Source organism: Centruroides vittatus, unplaced genomic scaffold (genome assembly GCF_030686945.1).
Source record: "Centruroides vittatus isolate TY-2023 unplaced genomic scaffold, ASM3068694v2 contig_817, whole genome shotgun sequence".
Taxonomy (NCBI): domain Eukaryota; kingdom Metazoa; phylum Arthropoda; class Arachnida; order Scorpiones; family Buthidae; genus Centruroides; species Centruroides vittatus.
The window spans coordinates 1,554,933-1,578,810 of NW_027122532.1; the positions used below are offsets into that span (position 1 = coordinate 1,554,933).

At 33.4% G+C, this 23,878-nt stretch overlaps 2 protein-coding genes across 3 annotated transcripts in view; one reads left to right on the forward strand and one right to left on the reverse strand.

The window, feature by feature from the left end:
* The window catches only part of LOC136982256 (fibrillin-2-like), a 66,288-nt gene extending 49,456 nt beyond the window's left edge, over positions 1–16,832 (reverse strand). For both annotated transcript variants that reach the window (XM_067278724.1, XM_067278723.1), the window contains exons 1-8: positions 16,613–16,832; positions 14,957–15,151; positions 12,104–12,388; positions 6,649–6,777; positions 3,100–3,276; positions 2,889–3,011; positions 1,730–1,861; positions 1,506–1,628 (exon numbers count right to left, since the gene is read on the reverse strand). In XM_067278724.1, the coding sequence (XP_067134825.1) occupies positions 1,506–1,628; positions 1,730–1,861; positions 2,889–3,011; positions 3,100–3,276; positions 6,649–6,777; positions 12,104–12,388; positions 14,957–15,151; positions 16,613–16,658 (1,210 nt within the window). In that variant the 5' untranslated portion in view covers positions 16,659–16,832. The remainder of the gene's footprint in view (positions 1–1,505; positions 1,629–1,729; positions 1,862–2,888; positions 3,012–3,099; positions 3,277–6,648; positions 6,778–12,103; positions 12,389–14,956; positions 15,152–16,612) is intronic.
* Positions 16,833–17,204: 372 nt separating this feature from the next.
* LOC136982250 (sushi, von Willebrand factor type A, EGF and pentraxin domain-containing protein 1-like) overlaps positions 17,205–23,878 on the forward strand; it is a 43,575-nt gene continuing 36,901 nt past the window's right edge. Inside the window, exons 1-4 of the mRNA XM_067278712.1 lie at positions 17,205–17,517; positions 20,828–20,985; positions 21,053–21,266; positions 22,755–22,958. Coding sequence (XP_067134813.1) covers positions 17,223–17,517; positions 20,828–20,985; positions 21,053–21,266; positions 22,755–22,958 — 871 coding nt within the window. The 5' untranslated portion in view covers positions 17,205–17,222. The remainder of the gene's footprint in view (positions 17,518–20,827; positions 20,986–21,052; positions 21,267–22,754; positions 22,959–23,878) is intronic.

Here is a 23,878-nt window from a genome sequence, read left to right on the forward strand (position 1 = left end):
TGCTTCTCCATAAGGGTTCTATTTTTGGAATCTGTATTTGTGTTCTGCAATTTGAATGCCATCTTATCTGAGATATACTTTGTGTGATTCCTTCATTTCTATTAACATCTTTTTGAAGTTTGGTAATACATGGTCCAGTTTTAATGGTGAAGCTTGTGGAGCAAAAGCAATAAAAAATTTTAAAAACAAATAGGGCATACATCATCACACCTGCTAATGTTCCAATTTAGAACATTGAAGTTTAGAATTCTTGACAGATCTGAGATAGGATTATAAAGTGAGCTGAAAATGTTTGTCAAAAGAAAATATTGTGCTGGAAAAGGCCTAAAAGGTGTGGTTTTTGGTTAATTGCATCGTATATGTGAAGTTACAATCCCCCATTGGCTAATGAATTCTCCAAATGGCCTTCAGTAGGATACAGGTTACTGAAGGCCATTTCTTGAGTAAAAATGTTATTGTTTAATTAAATATATTATAATTATTATTTGCTTTTGTTATAGTTAAGCTGCTATTATATGTACTCATGTAGAATATTTTAATGGTAAATGACTTCTTTTAAACTCTTTTTTTCCTGATAAATAAAAGCATGCATTCTAATTTCACATTTTTTAGCCAGAATACAGTTTTAAAAATATGCCAAGTACCAAAAGGTGCAGGATGGCTTAAATGAGTGTCTAATCAATTATGTGATCTAGTTTCTTAATGTACTGTACTGTACCTTCTGTGCAACACGTTGTTTGATATGTTCAAGCATTGTTTGTTGAATAAAGTCATTGTGTATAATAATTCTTTTTGATCAACAATGCTTTGCTCTGTAACAGTGAGATGTGGGCATTTTAGTGTAAATTTCTCATATAGCATCTGTCTGTAAATTCATGTCAGTTTTGAGTTTAGTGATGGTGTAGTAGGTACAGAAGATAAATTCATTCATTTCTTGAGTCTACTTCATCTGTTGATGTGGTTTTCTAATCTTATAATTAGTGGCTGGATTGCTACTGAAACACTTTGTTTGTTTGGGTTTGCATGTGTTGTCTGCTGTGTGCTTTTGAGGTGATGAATGTGTCTGTGATACATAGCCATACTTGGGCCAGTGATGCATTCATCACTGGTGGCTAAAGTAGACTGTGACAGATTTTTTGAACATAAGCCTCTGCCTACCCATAAATGTGGATTTTGTTAACCCAGGCAACATCTGAGTTGATAGCATGCTGTTACTACCATTTTTGTTTTCTCCACAGAAATTGTGCTTATACACATAAAGCCAGGTGTTTATAGATCAACCATTTCTAACATGAGGAACAGGTACTATTTAGCAGCCACTCACACTTTGGATCACACTCTACTTGTGGGTCACTCTTTGCTTAATTATTATTATTAATATTCAGTCTATAATTATTAATAATAACAGTCTCTATTATTTACAATAAAATAGTTATTGTAGACCATACTTAACAAGTTTTAAAACTTTCAAAAGTTTAAAAAATTAAAATAATATTTTGACTTACCAACACAAGTTTTATCATCATCGTCAAGAATAAATCCTACAGGGCACGAGCAAAATGCTTTACCATATGCATTGTGACAAATATGAGAACAACCAAAATTATTTTCTTTACATTCATCAATATCTGAAATAGAAATACAACATACATATAAAATATATAATGTATTTACATTAATTTTTCTTGATTAAAATGACAAATATAAATCCATAATTGAATTTTATTACCTTCACACGTACGATTATTTGGTCCCAAAATCGTTCCCGGTATTGTGCAAGAACAAAAATATCCTCCTTTGGTATTTGTACATTTATCACCGCAAGGCCCGTGACCATTGTTTCTAAAGCATTCGTTTACATCTAAATATAATATTAATATTAAATTAATAAAATAAGAAATATTTATGACAATAATGTGTGCACTACAAGGAATACATTTCTAAAAATACATTATACCAGAGCTGAATGTAAACTTGTAATAGCTCTAAAATATAAGAGGCCCTTCTTTCTCAATCAAACAATAAATTTAAAAATGTGAAGTCCTAAATGGTGCTCTCACTCACCTGGAAAGATTCCCTAATATATAGCTTGTTTAGTTTATCTATAAAACCAGACATGCATTATTCATATCTATCACGTCTAGATCTATCTTCAATCTACATACCTATATTTAGTAAGACATTAACAATGTAAAAAATAAATTAAATGTATCAATAAAGATGACAAACAATATATATGTTGTATTATTCTTGCAAGTTATAACTTTGTATTTACAGTAAAATCTCATTAAAACACAGTTTAAGGGTTAAAAAAAATCCTGAACACATGTTGAGATTTTCAAATACAGATGGATAAACATGATTCATAACACTTCAGACATATACTAATAGAAAAAAAATTGAGATATGGATTACTGATGTGACAGGCAGAAATGACAGTAGGCTGGATAAACAACAATTAGAGAAAGTTATTAAATACAAGCACTTGCAACTATGCAAGTGCTTATATTTGACATAGTTGAACAACTATGGAAAAAGACAACAGTCACAAATCCAATGTGGTCAGACCATTAGGAGCCATTCCGTGAAATCTAGAACAACATCCAAAAAACCTAGTTTGATAGAATCAACATCGATATGCTATGCAGAAGGCTGCATTACTTGGAATAGTACATATTTTGTGTAAATACTCTAGAAATCCAACATCTATAAGAGAAACATGATGTTTAGAAGACAAATCCAGCCATTAATAGCTGGGAAATTTTTAGTTTTAAATAATAAAAATAGTAATTTTTAAAATAATCTCTAATAAGAATCTTGTAAATTCTGAGATGTATACATCATTATATACAATATTATAACAATAATTCTTAATTTCTACTTTTTACCTTGGCAGCCTCTTCTGTTGGCAGTTAGTTTATAACCTCTTGGACAACGACAAACAAAATAACCAATTTGATTGTAGCACGTTCCTTCGCATCCTCCGTTATTTACGAGGCATTCGTTAATATCTTCATCAAAATAAATAATTCAAAAATAAGATAACTTCCTACTTTAATATCAGATTTTAATATTTATATAAATTATTTTAAAACATACCAGTACATTTTTTACCATCTTTTTCTAATTTAAATCCTTCAAAACAACTACAGGTGATGTCTCCATTTAGTTCTAAGTTACATTTATGATCACAACCACCATTATTTATTTGGCATGAATTTCTTTCTCCACTATCGTCACCTTGAATTTCATCTGTTCGTCTCCCATGGAATGTTTCTAAAATACAGTATATATTAATAACAAAATATATAATTGATTAAAATTGAAATATATCATAATATAGTTTTTAAATGTATGTTAGACCTATAATGGATTAATAAATTATGATATGGAGCAAGCAAACGGGACCTGTTCAAGCAGCACAGGAAATATATGGACTAGCACTGGCACCTCTTAGGTATAACAGAAGCAACAACATCTTGTATGTGCACATGAAGTTCATTGAAGTCAAGGTTGTTCACAGCAGAAGGCAAATGTGACACTTAATTATTTATCTTCAAGCTTTGCCTACATGAAAAATTTTCTGCACACATCTATGACCGAGATCATCTATTTTCTTACTAGCATAACTCGTGTCCTTTGCATATTCATAGAGGAAGAAGCCGAGAAACAATGTAAAAAATGTAGAAGAAACTAAGTCGTCTTTTTTTCCATCATGTCCAAGAACAAAAACAGTCTTCTTGCACAGAGATGACCTTTTACATAATTTTGAAGAGGCATAGCATCTAATAAAAGGTTATCTTTATGAAGAAAGACTGTTTTTGTTTCTGGTAATTAGACATGATGCAAATGAAGATGACTTAGTTTTTAATATATTTTTATGTTGAGAAAATACTATCTGCCTTTTTAATTGAAATTAAGTCTAGAGGTATAATGTTGGGGAACCGTGGGATCTGTGGAATGAGGCCATTGCTTCCAATCCAACGATCAGGAAACTCTGTTTCCAGATAATACCTCACTTGACTGTACTCGATGACTCCAATGTGGAGGAGCCCCATCCAGCAGAAGATAACAGTTTACATTTTCTCTTGAACCAATGCCATTTTGACAATTGTGACTGCAGCACCACAACTAATTATGAATATGAAGGATGAAAATCAACCAATTCTACAGGTGCCTCTGGAAATTTCCTGACATCCTGACAGCCCCATCTGTTGTTGTATTTAAGGAATTCTGATGTTTAAAGTCTTCATGAAAAGGTCCTCTGAATGTTACTAATCTCAGGAAAATGATTTAGCATTCCAAAGAAATGACAAATTTCAATGTGAAACAAGGGATTGCAAACTAGTGAACCAGCAAAGTCATCAAGAGTCATTAAATAATCATTTCCAACAGCATGGCCACCACAATCACCAAAATTGATTTATTTTTAATTGTCTACTTGGACATTATTCATTAGTAGGACTTTATACTGGTGTTTAAAATTTGACACAATAATGAGAATTAGTTTAGAAAAAACAAATTTTCTTTATTATATCACCTGTAGTAGTAATTTTTTCTGTAATTCAGTAGTAGTGATTCAGAAAAAATTACTACTACAGGTGATATAATAAAGAAAATTTGTTTTTTCTAAACTAACTCTCATTATTGTGTCAAATTTTAAACACCAGTATAAAGTCCTACTAATGAATAATGTCCAAGTAGACAACTAAAAATAAATTAGAAGTAAGGACAGTAAGACATTTATAATTACCAAAATTGATTCCTTGTGATCTTTGGTTATGGGAATACTTAAAGAATCTTGTTTATTTAGACGATGCTCCTAACTTAGCTGTCTTTTCTCGCACGTAATGAAATTCTGTCTTTTTTAAGACAGAATGTCATTACGTGCGAGAAAAATGCACCAAAGTCAGCTATGTTATAATCATTACTATCAAAACTCATACTTTTAAAAAATAATTTTTAATACAAAATATTATGTATTAAAATGGGTGTAAGCATACAAAGAGATTTAGTAAATAATGTCAAAAACATTTACTCATATTTCTTATTACATATAGGGTGACTAACTTTGAAGCACTATAAACCTGGAATAATATAACTATAATAGCTTAGTCACATGGCTCTCCTGATCATGTGACTACAACTGTCATATGACAAGCAGCTTTATTCTGATCTTGACTCAATCAGGCTGGGTTTCCTGAATATACAAACAACAATGTTCAAATATTTGGAGGATCCGTATATTTGAACCTGACAGATGCAGTAATAATAACTTAACAAATTACAACACATTAAATCCAACTTGTTTTATGTATTCATGTTATATCCTCAAGAGTATTGTATATATACATTCAGAAAAAATGAGATAACTAATATGAATAGCATGCTCAAAAATTTGTTTATTACTGTATTTAGTAATGCATAAAAATCAATGCAACCTCGAGAAATTATCATAAGACTCGGAGTCTGGAGACGACGTGCAAAAACCTGGAGAGGTGGCCATCCTAATTATGTATATTGAAGTGTGTAACAACTTAGAGCATATCTTTTAAACATAAATCAAGCAAATATCCTCCCAAAGTTCCTCCATTTTCCATTTACAAACTCTGATGTAAATTATTACTGCCAAAATAAAAAATAATCCATTTAACTTATTACAAATAAAAGCATACAATGACTATGGCTTGTAAATGTGGTGTGAAGGGATTGCCTTATGACAATCCCTTCACACCACAAAATGCATATTGTGGGAAGTATGTAACAAACATCTCTGTGCTGTGTGGGAACAACAGGCTAAACAAGCACCTCTGATACAAAAATATTAAGCTTCTGGTTTAAATTGTATGCTTGATAGCAAAGAGACTGATAGAAGTGGAGAATTCTGCGAACCAAAATTTCAAATTCCCCTTACACTCATCCCTTCAGTTGATCACGCAGCATGAAGAAAATAACGTTGCAAGGGAGACTGAACTTCTGTTTTAAAGTTTTGGGGAAAATATCTGCAATATAATAAATAGGCCTATTGCACTTTAGTGCTCTTCTAGTGTGTGTTTTAAGTGGTTTACTCGATGTTTATACACCCTTCGTGACACGCTCGGAACCCCCACGAGACGGGAATACAGATACTTACTCCGAATACTTTATTCGAGGTCCTTCCCGAACGGGGCAATCTCCACCCTTATACATTAGTCGGGGCCATCTATCTTGCACGCCCTCGATGCCAGCTCCATAACAGCGCGTAATCCAGTAACGATGGTAAACAATCACATCCTGTGATACGATGCATGGCTTCTATCCTAGCCTAATCTGTGTATATATATCCCACTTGAAACATTGATTTTCATGTATAACATTATCAACTGAAGGGGTGAGTGAAAGGAGAGATTTCAACCTTAAAACATGCCACAACTTCTTTTCCCATAACTCAAGAACGAGGAAGCCAAACATAGGAAAGCAGTTTGCAAGAGTGTTTCCTGCTCGCAAAAACAATGTTGCTAGCAGGTTTGTGTACATTGTTTTCTATATTTGACACGGACAAGAGACGGGGTAAGCCAAAGAAGTCGAAATTTCAATTTGGCGAATACTCCACTCGTACCAAATAAACCGGTAAATAAAAGAAAGAAAACACAGCTAAAATGTATTTACTTGTACACGTTTTTTTATCAGCAGCTAAAAAATATCCAGAACGGCAGGAACACGAAATTTTTCCTCGAACATTATGACACAGATGATGACATCCTCCATTCCGCACGGAACAAGATTTTGCATTACCAGCTGTATTAAATAGAAAATTTTAAATTAATTCTACACACTTAAATACATTTTTATTCCCAATTCTCTAATCTTAAATGTTTAAATTTTTTATGTAAGACAAATTTTTAAATCGGAGTAAAGCGGCATTTTAAAGAACTAGTAGTGTCTCGTACTTCGAATTTAATTAATTCCGTTCCAGGAGGTCATTCGTTCGAATACATTTCAGGTCATTCGTCAACTCCGAATCGTTCGAAGTCCGAATCAATTTTCTCCATTATTTCTAATGCTAATAAGCAATTTCTAATGATAAATAGCAAATGCATATACTTGTATTTTAAGGTAAAAATAACGTGATTAAATGCTCTAAATAATAAATTAAAACACGAAAGCAATCAAATACGTAATTGCTGTATAATAAGATGAGAATTGCATTTACTAGTATCACACCGTCTTTTAAACATGGCCGCCAAATCCGCACCACGTGTATCGCTTTCACGCTTTGCGATAAATTCCTTCTTCGCCTCAGTCGTTGATACTACAACATGCCTTTCAGTCTTCGACGCTTTCAGATTCTTCTTAGAAGCCATGGATAGGCAGGGATTAAATATATAATCAAACATCAAAATTCCAGTAACGAGTTGCGTAACTTTCCCGGCCCAAAAAAACTAAAATTGTGTGCGGCACCATCTGTTCTGAGATTTTATTTTTAAAAATTTTTTATATAATTACTATAAGATGGCGAAAAGTTTAATTTTGAGAGTAGAGACTCTTAAAATTAAACTTTTTCCATAATAAAATAAAAAAAAAAATCAAAATTGTCTCGAAATATAACCCTCCTCTATCTCCCCATCCCCTTGATATTTAACTACCAAAATTTAATAGCATCAGAGTCCCTAATAAATAAACCTCCCTGAAAAATTTTAGAAATTTTCGACAAAAGGCACAGGAGTCAATAGGAGCAGAACTTAATACCAAATACCATAAGCTAGGTTTTTACGTATAATGTTTAACGACGCCAAAAAGTATACCCGTTCAATACTTTACTGACGCAATGATTATTGTGATATGGCACCAGTCAAATAGCGTCATCTAAATTTGTGTTTCCACACGCAAATAAACTGATGCCAGTCGATCGGTACCTGTGGGCACTAATAGGGCCGATTTTATCAAGGTCATCGTAGGCTAGACCAAGCCCAAAATTGGACAACTAGATAGTGAATGAAAGGGCTCCATATATCCGGAATGGAGCACCCGGAAAAGCTTATGGAATTTTTCGATCCCGAGTGTTCTAGAGCAGTGGACCGAAACCTTAATCACTTAGCCAACCTCCCTTTACCTATTTTGGTACTAAGATAGCCTTTTTTCCAGACCCACAATGGGACAGGCGAGTGGCTAGAAGCAGGCCCGACGTAGGCTACCCGGGATAGACCAACCACGAAAATTCATTGTTTCCAGAACGACAAGCCGACGTCTTTGGGTGCATTTACTTCCGAGCTAATTTTACTGTCGCCACGCAAATTGGTGTTTACTTTTAGTATAGTATGAAGGAAGAACTCGGATTACCAACAGACGTAAATTTGAAAAAAAGTAAGTTTGATTCAATTGTTTCTTCAGAAAGTGTAGATACAATTGAAACGAACAAAGAAAAAGAAAACGTATCCGAGGACGACGCCAGCCAATGGGCCAGGGAGGGCAAGATGATGTAAATTGATAGAGGATATGAATTGTATGTAGGTAAAATAGAAACGATTCATGAAGTTTTAATCATTTACTATGTACCGGAAAAGAAATATCTTAATTAAAACATTTTTTTTTAAACTTACGAGATGCCTAAGAAGATTATTTAAATAATTTTTTTTCGAATTTCTAAGGGAGGGCAGCTACTCCTCCTGCCCCCCTTGGCGACGCCCTCGTATATATATATATATAATAGAAATCGACGATTATGACCGTAGCACGTTTCAATGGCGTCGTTGGGCGATATTGAATTTAATATTGTTAGTGAAGGAACACAAAGAAAAATTTGATTCACCGCGTTATACTCAGAAACAAGTAAATACTATTTTCTTTTTTTTTTACTAAATTTTTCTAAAATGTTATGTATGAAACATTTTCCACGGTTTCTTTAAATCTGGCAGGACAACTATTATAGGTTATTATTCCAACGAAACCGTGTTTTAATTTACGTTGTTTTATATCGACACAATGGAGTGACGTTTTTCAAAACACTAGTCATATTATTCATCTCTTTATTTAGTTAGGACACCAATTACAGCTCGCGTTTCGGGCATTCGCCCCTCTTCGGTTAACTAAACATTAAAATTGAACATAAGAAAATTTATACATACTTATACAAATTACACAGAACCATAGATGTCGCGTAATTAAAAACATACCTCAAAAGCACAGATCACGAACATACAAACAGCAAACGCAATGCGCCGTATCTGCTTTAATAGATCGAATGAGAGAAACGTGAACAGTTTGACGGTCTCGACGACAAACCTTCCAGACTGGACAAATTTATGTTTTATAAATTTGAACATAAGAAAATCTATACAAATTACCTCGAAAGCACGGGTCAGAAACATATAGACTACACGCAAGAAGATGGCATCGGTTCGGGGTCGGTCGTTGGACCGAAACTTGCCGAAATAATAACGATCGATATAGATGAAAAAATCCAAAATATACCCGGTATAGAATATTATAGAAGGTATGTAGACGATGTTCCGATTGTATACAACAAACTAAAAGAAAAAATAATAAATAATATAAACAAAGAAATTCAATTTACAATAGGAGAGGAAGATATTTTTCATAATAGTAGACAAAGTATTTAGATATTGTAATTACTAGAAAAAAGAATGAGTTAGAATTCGAACCTTTTAAAAAACCTCGTTCAATAGAGACTACAATAAGATATCGCTCTAACGTACCTCTGTATATCAAAAAGAATGTTTTTTACGTGGAGTATAAAAAATACAAAACAGAACAAGTAAAGAAATTAATAAAAATAAATACATAACTGACTTAAAGAAAAAAATTAATATAAATGGATTAATTAACTCGATTAATTAACAAATGGCAACAAAAAATCGATAGCGCTACCAAACAAAAGTCGAAACAAAATATTCAAGCTTCCCATATATAAAAAATATGTACGAACAAACAGATACCGAAACGAAGAAAAATAATACGAAACTCGCTCCAAAATATAAAAATTTGATTTCTAGATTGAAGGCTGAACAAAGTACGAAAAATCGAAACATAAACAAAGAAGACACGAAGAATATTGTGTACAAAATACCATGTACTGTACAGTACGTGTACGTGTAAAAATGATAGTTTTTATATAGGTGAGACAAAACGTAAACTAAAAATACGAGTTAAACAACACATTTCCGATTTGAAATATCACCGATCGAATTCGGCCTTCCGCGATCATCGCGTAATAAACGACCGCGACGTAGATAAAACTAACGTACAGATCTTACACAAAGAAAAGAATACGTATCGCAGAAAATTTAAGGAGAGTGTCGAAATTATTAAAAATAAGAACCAGAATTGTGTAAATAAAAATCTCGGTGTCAAAATTTGCGAAAACCGGATGAAGATATTGTAAATGTATTGTTGCGGCGTCGATTATTAATGGTCGATGTCCGTATATTAAATCGATAAACGTAGAAAGTTGCGTAGTTAAGGAGAGTTCTACGCGAGATTTGTCGGCGGGGTAAAAAACCAGATGCCGCGAAAAACTCCATTAACTAGAAATTATATAAAATTAACGTTTGTCCAATTAAAAGTCTTAACTGTAAAAATCGGGATATATCGTAAACGTTTATTAATATAATAATTTTATTGTATAATGATATTGGTTTAAATCTGTTTGCCGATGTATATGCAAATTGGTAGACCGCTTTGTGCTATTGAGACGAATGTGTGTGTGATTTATAGAAGCCAAAAAATTTTACTTGTAAAACTCCGTATTATCAAAAAGCGTATATTGATATGTCAATTTTACTATATATTAATATTGGTCTAAATTTGTACGTCGATGTATATGCAAATCGGCTGACGGGTTTGCGCTGTTGGGTTTAATGCGTGTGTGATTCGTACAAAAAAAGCTACAATAGTTATATCGCAAATTTAGTTTGGTGAATCCGGATATAAACTAAACTAAAGGTAAAACATTGTTTCTAAAAAGCGTTTCTGAATTTGTTTCGTATGTTTGGACTTATAAAACATAAATTTGTCCAGTCTGGAAGGTTTGTCGTCGAGTCCGTCAATCTATTCATATTTCTCATTCGATCTATGATAGCGGATACGGCGCATTGCGTTTGCTGTTTGTATGTTCGTGATCTGTGCTTTTGAGGTATGTTTTTAATTACGCGACATCTATGGTTCTGTGTAATTTGTATAAGTATGTATAAATTTTCTTATGTTCAATTTTAATGTTTAGTTAGCCGAAGAGAGGCGAATGCCCGAAACGCGACCTGTAATTGGCGTCCTAACTAAATAAAGAGATGAATAATATGACTAGTGTTTTGAAAAACGTCACTCCATTGTGTCGATATAAAACAAAATATTATAGGTTAATGACAATTTTCCTAAGAAATAATTATCTACTCGTACTTCATTCAACTGTGTACCAAAGAAAAGCAATTGTGTATTAATTTTGTAATTGTTTAATTTGCTATTATTTTATTTAGTAAGATGTGTTTTGTGTTTGCTCCAAATAAATTGCATAATCACTATATGCAGTTATGTTGTATTTTCGACTATTGTTAAAGAACTTTTGCGAAAAATGAAAAAACCTGAATACAATGCCACTAAGAGACTGTCGGCTAGGGTTTCTCAAACGGGATTCCGGGATCCCTGTCGTTTTTTTTTAAACCGGGAAATATCCCGGGAAATCCCGCAAATTTTTTAAAAATTCTTTGGTCCCTATTACATAAAGTCGTTACATAATAACTTTATTTTAAAAAAAACAATTAATGTTTTGACACGATGTTTCAAATCTTTCGAGTGGATAAAACCACCGAACCGGGGCTCACGCCTTATCAACAGGATGGTCATATGGATTTTCCGGGATTTCTTCACATATCTAAATAGGAGCTAATAGAAATATGTTGAAATATAATGGGAAATTTTGCATTAAAATTCTTCATATTTCCCAACATATGAGCATCCTCTCTTAGCAGAGGGCCCATACGTTGCATTGTCTTATCCCGTCAAACCAAACCAAATCTTTTCGCTTCATTATCAAATTAAAATTATGGGAATTTTAATATGATTTCATTCAAATTTCATTTTCCTTTTAATAAAAGAAATGTTTTTCACTTACCTAGTCGAATACATTTAGGATATTCTCCTATCCACTGGTGCCTCCGACAATACAGCTTAGAAGTATTGTCACTCTCCATGGTATAACCTTCATCACAATCATACAGAACTGCGAGGTACTTATTGTATGGATAAGTGTCATTTGTCACTCTAATGTATTCTTTAGTGTGGGCATTTGGTACTCGTGGTGCCCAAATAAACTTTGCTACTGTATTTAAGCAACTCGTATCATAGGCAACACCATTGTTTACATTCTGTGAATTAGGCCTAATTTTAGGAGTTAAGGCTGAAGAGAGTTAAAAGAGAACACGTGGAAAATTTTAATAAACTAAAATTACACTTTAAAAATTTCAAATAAAAACAAATTTTATTTTCAAAATTTAAATATGAATTATTTTTTAATTTATAAAACAATTTAAATTGAGTTTTAATTAAATAACAATTTTAGTGTTGTTTTTAAATCGCGATTAAAATGATTTAATTGGGTTTTAGTCCATGTTAAACTTTACAGCGATGATTTGAGGGTTATATAATTCGCACGAGCTATTAATTATATTTTTAAAAAATGCAAAAAGTAAAATATATTGTGGATTTTTTTGGAATTAAAATATGAATTTATATAATTTAAATAATTCATAAGTTGAATTTTCTTGTTTATTTTTGAGTTTTCTTCAAATTCGTGCTCTTGACTCTGCCATGGCTGAAAGTAACAATCGGAGCCTTTTGAGACTTTCGTCTATTCTTCCCTCGTTTGGTTCCTCTATTGGATTTCTTAATCGAAGGGTTTTTCTTCTGTTTTTCGTGAATTGTGGGAATTCTTTGTGTTACAAACAATCGAGGTATCGCTGTTGTTGGTTGTTTAAACCATAAAGCTTCGGGAGGCCATTCAAGAGGATCGCGATCATATTTATTAGCGGCAGGCAATTCGTTCTTCGAGTCACTTGTGGAAGTTCGAGGAAATGCAGTAGGCCTTGTAGATTTATTGTTTTCTGAATTACCTAAATTTAAAAATTCACTTAAGGGTGTTGGCATGGTCGCTATCACTATATCTTCCGTCAGCAATGGAACAGTAGGCCTATTCACACTCAAAAATTTGGGTACATCCGTTGAGAAGTTCGCTTTGTTAATTTCTATGGCGGGTGGGTTTGGTTTTATAACGGTTCTCGGATTAAATGGCATACTCGGTGGTTTGGATCCCGAATTATCTTGTTCAAAATGCTTGTTTCTTTCGACTCTCGTTGCTTTATATACGGTTTTTTCCGTGTGGTATCTATTCTGTGGCTTAATTCTTCCTTGCCAAACGGGTATGTCTCTGGAACTGTACGTTACAATATTGTTGAATTTATTTCTATGCCTTTTACTCGCAGCACTCATCTGAATATTTTTAGCTTCTACTATTTGTTTTCTTCTTAATTCTACCATCTCTGGCTCCAAATAGCCGGATACGGGATAATTATTTCTACTCGAATCGTATATTGTACCTAAACTATAGACGGGATATCGGTTCGAATTTGAAACTCCCAATACGAAACCATCCGGATTAACGTAAAACGGAGGATATTGAGGATCTAGTTTCGTAATGGAATTGCCTTTATCGTGTGTGTGTCTCGAAGATTTTACTTCTTGTTCTAACTTTTTACGGAGTTCGGCTATATCTACTTCTTGTTTTATTAGTTGCTTAGGTGGTACTGAATTTCCTAAACTCGAATCCGGTACTATAGATAGAACCCGGCTGTCTATATTCGTAGATGGATTCTTCCACAGCCCATTTATGAGTGGTAATCTACTAGAACCATTTCCATATCGTAGTGAAATGTGACTCGGTTCCATATCATTGGATTCCCAATTAAATCTATTGCGAATTGTTGGTACAGCAACTTTATCTGATGCAGACAAGTGATCTTGGTACGCTTAACGTGGATGGAAATGTTTTAGATTTTTATTAGAGGTTTTTTTATATATTAGAAAATTTAAATATATTAACTTTTGTGAAATTATTGGCATATACTCGTATAGATGATGCCCCTTCTACTATTATTTTTACCCAAAAATTAATAAAAATCGAGTGTATATTCTATATTAAAGAGTTATATTTGAACAAGATCTTATCGAGGCAGTCGAGAGCTTGCATAGGACCCGTTTTACCCTTTAGTGGGCCTCCCAGGCCACTTTTTAAATGTAGAATGTTTCTAAATTAACAAAAAGCAGCCTTAAAGATTTTTTGTTAGTGAAAATAACATTAATGTATAGGAATAGAACCGCTAAGAGCCCATTTCTCTGGGCTCCCCCATCTCGAAGGCCATGCTTAGCGTAAGTTACGTAATAATTTGTCGAATGAGTAACATCTGTAGAGAAATCGACCCCCAACAATTCCAAAAATTCGCGTGAGAGTTAGAAGAATTTTTGCAACGTTTCACATTGTCTATGTCTTAAAATAAGTAGATATTATCGTTACTTGTGGTTTCACTTAATAATAAGTGCTTTCGGAAATCATCTTTAATTATTATTAAATAAAAATTTATTTTAAAAAATTGCATTTAATAGCCTTCATCTGTCTGACAAGCGAGTGCGTGGCATGTAAGGTCGTAAGATAAATATAGAAATAAACTACATTCTTACACAAAAACTTCTAGTTTTTAGTTTCTAAAAATTTCAGCAAATATAAAACATCCTAACACGAAAAGGAGCCAATAAATTCACATAAGTTTTATTTATTTTTATTGTTTAGTTTTATTTTAGATAATGTTTTAATCAATTATTTAATTCCGTTTTATTTTTAAGACCGTTCAGCTTTTTTTTTCATTTTTTTTTTAATCGACAAATTAAAACGTTATGGATTAAAATAGGAACTTACTGTTTGGTAGAAGACATAAGGGAGGAGGATTATTCCATTTATTATTTATACAAACCGAGGAAGCTTTTCCTTTCATTACAAATCCGGGATGACAACGATATTGTACCCTTTGGCCATCATCAAAAATAAAACTGATTCCATTTCTAGGTGCTCGAGGTGCTGGACAGTTGAGTTTAGTCCATTCTTGCATTTCCACTAACGTAAAAATAAAATAAATAAATAAATAATTCTACTATAATAATAATTTCATTGTCTTTATTATTAGTATTTTTTTAATATAGAGATAAAGCCTGGAATCACGAGGGGCCTGGTGAAATTTTCAGTCATTTTATACATATTGCCTATTACTGTTTGGTTAAGAGAAAGGGCCTCTTGTACGTTGTCGAAGGTCCTCCAGCTGTGATAACAACGCATTAACTGTATTAATAAAGCTGAATTTAGGAACTAGGGATTGTGTTTTCTTTGTAAAATCATAAAAAGTCCTTTAAGAAAGGCTTTATTTATACTTTTTTTTTTTAATTTATTTGTCATTCCCTCGTGCTTCTTGTTTCTGTCATGTAGGTTTTCGGTTTGCTAAAGGGTAAGTGACATTTACAAGACGTAACCTCGTTGGTATATTATAATTTATTACCCTATTAGAAAGGTTTGTGTATAAAAAACGTATTCATTCCAAATTATATTATTATAATGAATATTTAATGCTTTTAAACTGGAAAGAATTGCCCTCCAGATCAACAAGCTGCGCTTTACATAGGGATAGAGTTACCGCGCGTGATGCCTCTCCAAAAAATCCGATTTAATTTTTTTTTCTTAAGGAATAAAATGGTTTCATTTATCGTTTTGTATTTTACATTTATTTTAAAAAATTTAAAAAAATTAATATAAATTATAATTAGTTATTAATAAATAAAAGATAATTAGCAGCAGATTATAATTACGAGCCCCTGAACAAGTCCAGTATTTTAAAAAAAATCGAATATAGTTTATTAATTAAATTAATATTTATCCTTATTACTAATTAAATTTACACTTAACTATCAATTAAATTAATAAATTCATAAGTGATATTAAATCTATTTTATGAATTAATATACTTAAAATACCGCCAATTTATTACGTATTTAATAAAGTATAAATGTAAATATACACAAATTAGACTTAATTGCAATTAGTAAAAATTCAAAATTACTAATTAAGATGGTGAAATTTGAGATAGGAAACATTCGAGTGGCATTGTGGCGAGGTGCCAATCACTCGGCATGTTTGTTGGGCACAACAACGCTATCTCTACCTTGATTGGTTTTACACTCAATTTTTCGCATTCATTTCATAATTACAGAAATAAAATTCGTTAATAAATTAATTAAACAATTAAATTTCTCGTTAATTACACTTAAAAGGAGCATTTAACTATTTTTATTTTATTTCCTACAGACATTTCCCCACCGAAGGAGGCCAATATCGTAGTGTTTATCTTCGGAATATTTGCATAAAAATCATTAATTAAATTAATTATATATTATATACATTATGTTATATCCTTATTATAATAAGATAAGGCCATAATACATCTTATAATCCTATATTTAATGTTATATTGTGTAGAAATTATATTGTAATGTCAATTTTTTAAAAAAGGAATTGAAAACGTCTTACCTAAAGCAATGATATTTAAGAGAAATAAACTGGCTAAGTAAAACATATTCCCCGTGTTGTTCCTCGTGAACTTTACTGCTATTGTGCTAGGCTGGATTTAACTTTGGAGCGTGTCTACAGAGGAGCTGATGAGATGACGCAGTCCCACGAGAAAGTTTATTAACTTTACAAAGCTCTGATTGGATCTTTTAACTCCTATTTCGACCGGCTATTCACTTAAAGGGGTAAAAAATATTTTAAATTAATAAATTTATAAGTTTATATTTAACGAGGAAACGGTTAGATTCGATTTAGTTTCACTTTAAAATCTATTGGTCACTCCTGTTTACCGAATTGGGATTTTCTCGGGATTGTTTATTAAAGAGCTCGACCTTATCGAATTTAATTTATTTGACCTTTATTTCGTATTAAATTATTTCGTAGAAGTGCGTAATCTTTGGACTTTCTTATTCAAAACATCGGCTCTGCCAGAGGCTTATTCTTACGCCAGTCCCCCGATATAAAGGCCATCGATTATAAAATATGCAATGTTGCGTATATGTAATCTGAATATTTCAAGGATTTTCCAAAATTAACGATTGATATCTTCGGATTAAATTGAATATTCGCCATGTTTAATTACTTATTAATTATCCTATGCTGTTTCTCTTTCCATTTAACTCGGGTTTATTCCATAAATTACGAGAAACCGAATTACGAGAAATGGCTTAAAGGTATTCGGCTACTTAAAAACGATCAATTCGAAAGAGGGACATCGGAATTGGTCTTCCTTTTGGATCGATCTGGAAGCATAGGACTCGCTAATTTCGAAGCTGAGAAAGGATTCGTCGAAAGTTTACTACAGCATTTTGTAATTGCTCCAAATGCTACGAGAGTTGCTGTAATTGCTTACAGTCAGAACGTTGGTGAGTTTTTAAAATTATTTTAAATTCTAACCCATTAAAAATTAATCATTTATTAAATAAAAACCTAATTTAGTGTAGCCTATTTAAATCTATTCGAGTCCTTGCAAAGGGGTGCTCTAGAAAGATCACTCGGCACTGGCCTGGCATACGGAAGGATCTTTTATATTAAAAAATAAGTGTTTTTATTAACGATGCTTTGCTTCGATTTATTAATTTTTATTTATATAAATTTATACCCCTTTCGGGAAGAGATGAGGCTCGGATTTGAAATTGGCACGGGTCCCCACTTTACCTCTCGAGTCTATTAATTAATAATAATTTTATAAAATTTAATTTATTTCTATTAATACTTAAAATGCGAAGCTGGATTCCTGTATTTTACATTAATCGTTTTATTACATTAAAATTAATACATATTATTCTAGGATGTTTTGGCTGATGGCCGTACGTTAAGGAATCAGCCTATATATTTAGAGTTCCCGGGATCGAACCCAAGGAATTTTCATGGTGGTCTGTTCCGCATATGTCGGGCCCCATCCCTAACCACCCTACCATACGCATTGTGGGCCTGGGCGAACCCGTAATGGGTACGATTAAATAGGTTGGGTTGGGTTTGATATTGGGAGATCTGCCAAGGAGGGCCACCGGGAGGATTTCTATAAGAAACTGGCCTTAGAAACGTGAATAAAACCAGAAAAACTCCACGTAATCAGCCTGTTAATCGTGTACGGACTCCCGATCGGTAGTAGAATGGTTTTATCCATTCTATCAATGATCAGGAGCGGTGTTTTGCCGACTTTTATTAGTGGAGCCCCAAAATACTCGAAAAAAAGAATATTTTATGGAAAAATCGTTTAATTTTATTAATTAAACATAATTTGTAATGATAAAAGGAGAAAGGATCAAAATAAATTTAAATATTTCCCGTAGGCCCTGCTGGGCGCGAGGTCTCGATCCGAGGCCCGAAAACCAACTTCTGAAAGGCCCTGACTCAATTAAAAAGGCTCTTTTAATGCCAACATAGAGAAAAAGGACTAAAAAAAAGCTACATATGAAGACGAAGGACTTCACTGGTCCCATTACTGAAGACCCTCCTAAATAGTTCTATAGATTTATAAATAACAACTTGTAAGATACAGTGGAACCTCCAATAACGGCCACCTCTAAACGGAGGCCATTTTTCAAGAACCTTTTTAAATACATGCAAAATAACCTCCAAATAACTGTAGCATCCGGACCGAGGCCATTTTTTTATGTTCTCGTCAGTGTCCGTTGTTCAAAGGTTCTACTGTTTTTTTCTTTCGTATTTTATGTGTAAAATATGGAAAAATCAAGAGTTTGTCTGTAGATAATGTGATTTTAAGTAGTTTTACAATCCGAAACATTTGGTGTGGTTAAGTATTAAGTTTCAATGGCCTCGAAATATTTTGATTTCCTTACCGTGTTTTTGGTTATTAAAATAAAACTTTCACTTTCAGTAATAGAGAAAAGATGTTTTAATAAATGTAAAGGTCGTATCAATTATCTTTCTTGGAATATTTGTCGGCTTTAACGCTACTACATCTCTAAATTCCTCAGTGTTTCATATGTGTAATATAGATAAAATGGAACAGAATAGTCGAATTTATAACCTGACTTAAGTGATTTTAAGTCTTGGCTGAGCACCGAGCATTCGTAATGTTCTCTGCCACCCACATTGTTGTTTAAGGGATTTAAATCCCTTAAACAACAATCCTCCACTAAAACACGAGGATTTAAGTTTGGACCAGCCTTCTGGACAATTAGAAACAACCCTACATAAAATTTTAAATTTTAACACATTATAATTCAAATTTATCTTATATGTACAATACATATCTATCCTAGGCTTTATCAGACTATAGGGCATGACAAAACTTTATTTTTTAACTACCCAAGGATGGATTTACAAATAAGCTACAGCTTAAGGCCTCCCCCATCCTTAAAAAATAATTGATACGCACTATCCAGTATTATTTGATGGGAATCTTTTTTAGGGCCACGTGTTTAAATCCAGCTCTGGTCAACCCCTTCTGCTTTTCGAGGCATTTTACTTTATAAGCATTGCTATATATATAATTTATTACATACGTATAATTTTTATCGCTGTGTTAAGCAGCTGTTTAGATTAAGAACATGTCACAACGATTTGTAGAAGCTGTTAAGAGTGTTAATAACTAGATACTTAGTTAAATTTCCTTTATTAATGAAAGGATCATATTTCATTAGATCATTGCGAAGTTCTCAAAAACTAAAGTTTTAAATTATAAATGAAATTTTCTAATTTATATACTTAAAATTTAGAAACTTCACTCGAGAAAGCTTTAAAAAAATTTAACAAAATTTATTTTTATTTCATTTTTTTAAGTATTTTCTAATAATTCTAATTCCCGGATAACCAGGGCTGGACTTAGACTCTTTGTGGCCTTAAGCTATAACATTTAGCAGGCCCTTTTCCTCTACCTTCCTTACCTCTGTAAACAATGTGAGGCCCTATGCTAGAGACCGATGATGAGAAGCTGCGGCTGCTTAACTGATGTGCAAATCCGACTCTGCAAATAACTTAAAAGCCGATGCCCGAAGGGCATTTAACTCGATCCTCAGAAATAGAGGGATCTTAAAATTTAGTTTTCGGGCCTTTCGGAGGTAGATAAAGTCTGATCCGGATCTTATCTCGCTTCTCTCAGACCCAGCTAACCGAATATTAAGTTAATTTACTGTTTTTTTTATGACCTTGGTTCCCGAATAACCGTCGTAAAGCGAACCGTTCTATTCCCCAAATTGAGAATACGTCTATGGACGGATTTGCATACAAGCTAAATAAGCTGCAGTTTAGGCAGTGATGAGGCCTAAAGTTGTGAAAGAAGCGTAAAAATAAAAGGCCCTAAGCTATAGACTCGCGTTACGTGTAAACGTATGAAAGCCTAGCACAAGGCCTAACATTTTTACACGTATCATAATTTAGTGGAGGAGAGCTTATTAGCCTATGCGTTATAAGTGTTAAAGTGAGCGAATACAAAACAAGAGTGCCCAGAAAACAGTCGATGGCGGGTTCGCATCTCACCACGATTCGGCGACGTGGAATTTTCCGGGTTTCTTCACGTATCTAACATATAGATAGAGCCCAGTTTCTCACAGAAAGTTTTTCCAGGAGGCACCCCTCTTGGTAGATCTCTCGTATGTTTCCGTACTTCATAAAACCAGGAGCTAACGTATATTTACAGATTTTAAACTAAGTTTATGATTAATTATCATTCAATTAATCAAAAAAATATATTATTTTAATTTTCAGTAAGGTATATAGATTACATAAAAGAGCCTAAAAACCGATGTTTATTCGCGGAAGAACTTCAAAAAATTAAATACGAAGACAGCGCTGCTACGAATATTGCTGGAGCATTGGACGAGGCTTATGAAGTTCTGAAGAATTCACGTCCCGGAGTCAGAAAAGTGAGTTTTCAACCTCCCCTAAACTGAAAAATTTATTAATTAATTAAACTATTTTAAATTATCGCAGGTAACGATCCTTCTTTCGGATGGATTTTCTACTTACGGTAACCATCCTTTACCATCGGCAAAAAAACTTACAGAAAGTGGTACAGAGGTATTTGCTGTTGGTATTGGTAGGTTTCTTGGTAATGAATTGAAATCCCTCTGCACCAGTGAACAGCATTTTTTCCATTGTTACGACTTTCAAAATTTCCGACTCTTAGCCGAAGTAATACGAGGAGGTAATTTTATATTTCTATTTTTAAAACCCTTTTTTTACGTTATAATTTCGTAATTTAAACGATTCTCAATTAAAATTAAGTGTAGATAGCCAACCAGTAGTGGATAAAACCACTAACACCAGTTGGGCGCGGGTTCGCGCCTCGTCAACGGACAGTTTTCTGGGCCGTCTGTAACACCTAAATAGGGCCCAGTTTCCCTTAGTTCCACCTCAGAGGGCTCCTTGTCGCGTTGTTAACGATTAATTGTAGATTGCGCGAGGCCCGAAAGGTTCTGTTGTCAAAAGCTTGAGCCCCGTTTTTTTTTTTTTGAACAAACTAAAATAAAAATTAGTCTTAAAGATAGGTCCGGGAGAAAATCCCTGGGTCGTGGCGAGGCCCGAAAGGTCAATAGTGTTAGGAAGTTGAGAGGTGAACACTCCTCTCACCCGAATAAGGACATTCGAATTAATAAACTAGTTACGATCTGTAATACGTGTCTACACTTTTATAGGCTATAAATATTCAATTTTAATTAGTTTGTGGGTAATGTTTAACGTTATATTAGTTTAATTAGGCCTATAAAATGTAATGAAACATTTTTTAAAATTAATTATATTGGAGGTTCCGTAAAAGATGAAAAGATTTTCCGAAATGTTCGAGTATCGTTTAGAAAATTGGAAGGAAATCCTTGTAATACTATGAAAAGATAAACGTGTCATATCGTCCAGGACATCTGTCATGTATCACATTTAACAACTCACAGGATGTAGATGAGAAACATCCATTGAATTTCGAGAAGTTCGGATATCAGACTCTTTCGTTAAAAACAAACGTTATTATTCATCATCCCGGGATTGACCTCGTTACTCCTAAACCAAAAGCCAAAGGTCACAATTGAATTTAAGGAAAACACACAGACCTACACACATTGTACATTGTCAAAATCAACGTTCTAATTTTCTAACCTTTCCATTGTAAGAAAGAAACTTGTTTTTTCACATTATGAAAAAGAAAAATAAAGATTTACAATATAATTTTCAGTATTAATTTCTTTCTAAACTAAAAATTACAATTATAAAAATACAATTTAGCACTTTGATGTCACAGATTGTAATCGCGTGTTTCCTGCAGTAACCGGGGAGGGGCACGGGGCCTTTATTTCTATAGATAAGGGGATTGGGACCCCTTATTTTTGTAAATTATAATACAATATCTGAGTGTATTCTTCGTTCGTAATACTAGCGGCTACATCTACAGTGGTACAGGGGTGAATGTAGGTTTGCACGTTCTAATTGGAACCCCTATATCGGCTCCAGTCAGTGGTGCGTTATCCTATGGGCAAAGAGGGCAATTCCGAAGTTAACACTGTCCGGGGGATCCACTAATTCAAATTTGCCCGTGTGCCACGAAGCTATAACCCACTATCGGTTTCAGTTATGTTATCGCTTTTAATACGTAATTTTTCACTCTGGTAATTAATTATATTAATATCTAAACTTATAATTTCAGATCCTCACGAAACCGAATGGTCTTTGGAAGAAGGGCCAAGAAATTGTGACCATTTCTGTAATAGTGTATACAGAGGTCAGCCCGAAGACCCCGGTTGTTGTGATTACGTAGCCAAATGTTCTTGCGCTTTAAAATTGGGGCTTTATGAATGTATTTGTGGTCCTGGATTTTACGGATTAAGTGGACTTTTGGGAGATTGTAAAGGTATAATTAATTTTTTTTACATTATATTTCTGTATTTACGACCTAATTGTACTCGGAAACGTTCGAATTCTACAGGGTGGGTCACTCGGGGCCGAACACTGTTCAATACCTCTTGATTTCACAGTCACACGTAAAACATACTTTGGTCGACTGCTTCGTCACGAAATAAACATTCGTTCCGTTTGTGTTTCATGTTTTCATTTTATATGGAAATATTCTGCATAATAAGAATCCAGTCCCCGTGAATCACGCCGTACTTTATTACAGGCTCGGTGTTATAAATTGAGCTTTCATCCTCAAGAAGAATCTTTGAAATATACAGGATGTACCATAAGTGTGAAACCATAGGAGTTATGTTAATCTATGTTTATTCTTTTACAGATAAAGCATGGCGCCGAGTAAAGAGATATAGAGGCTACATCGAAAGATCTGGATGTAGCCCGTTAAAAGAGCACGTGTAAAAGAATAAACAGATCAACGTAATTCCTAAGATTCCAGACTTATGGGACACCCTGTACGTCACACCAAAATATTGGTTCTTAAATATGGCATACATTTATAATAGAAAACTGATGTAAATCGTAAAAGCGGAGGTTCTAAAACGAGTGGTCGTAAAACGAGGGTTTATCGAACACCAAAAATAAACTTGTACAAAAATGTACAAAGTTACAAAGTTGTTAAATTGATTATAAAATACATAAGAGTGACATAATTCACTCAAACATCTTGTAGTATTTGAAATATAGCATCAATGCGCATTAATATGGCAAATATTTCAGTCACGTTACTGCAGATGTCAGGCATATTTCCCATATTATCCTAACGAAAAGTGATACGCGGATTTATTTAATACCGATATACTGCATTAGTTATACTCTACTAGCCGCCAGTTTTACTGCAATTAGGGGGGTCAAGAGAGG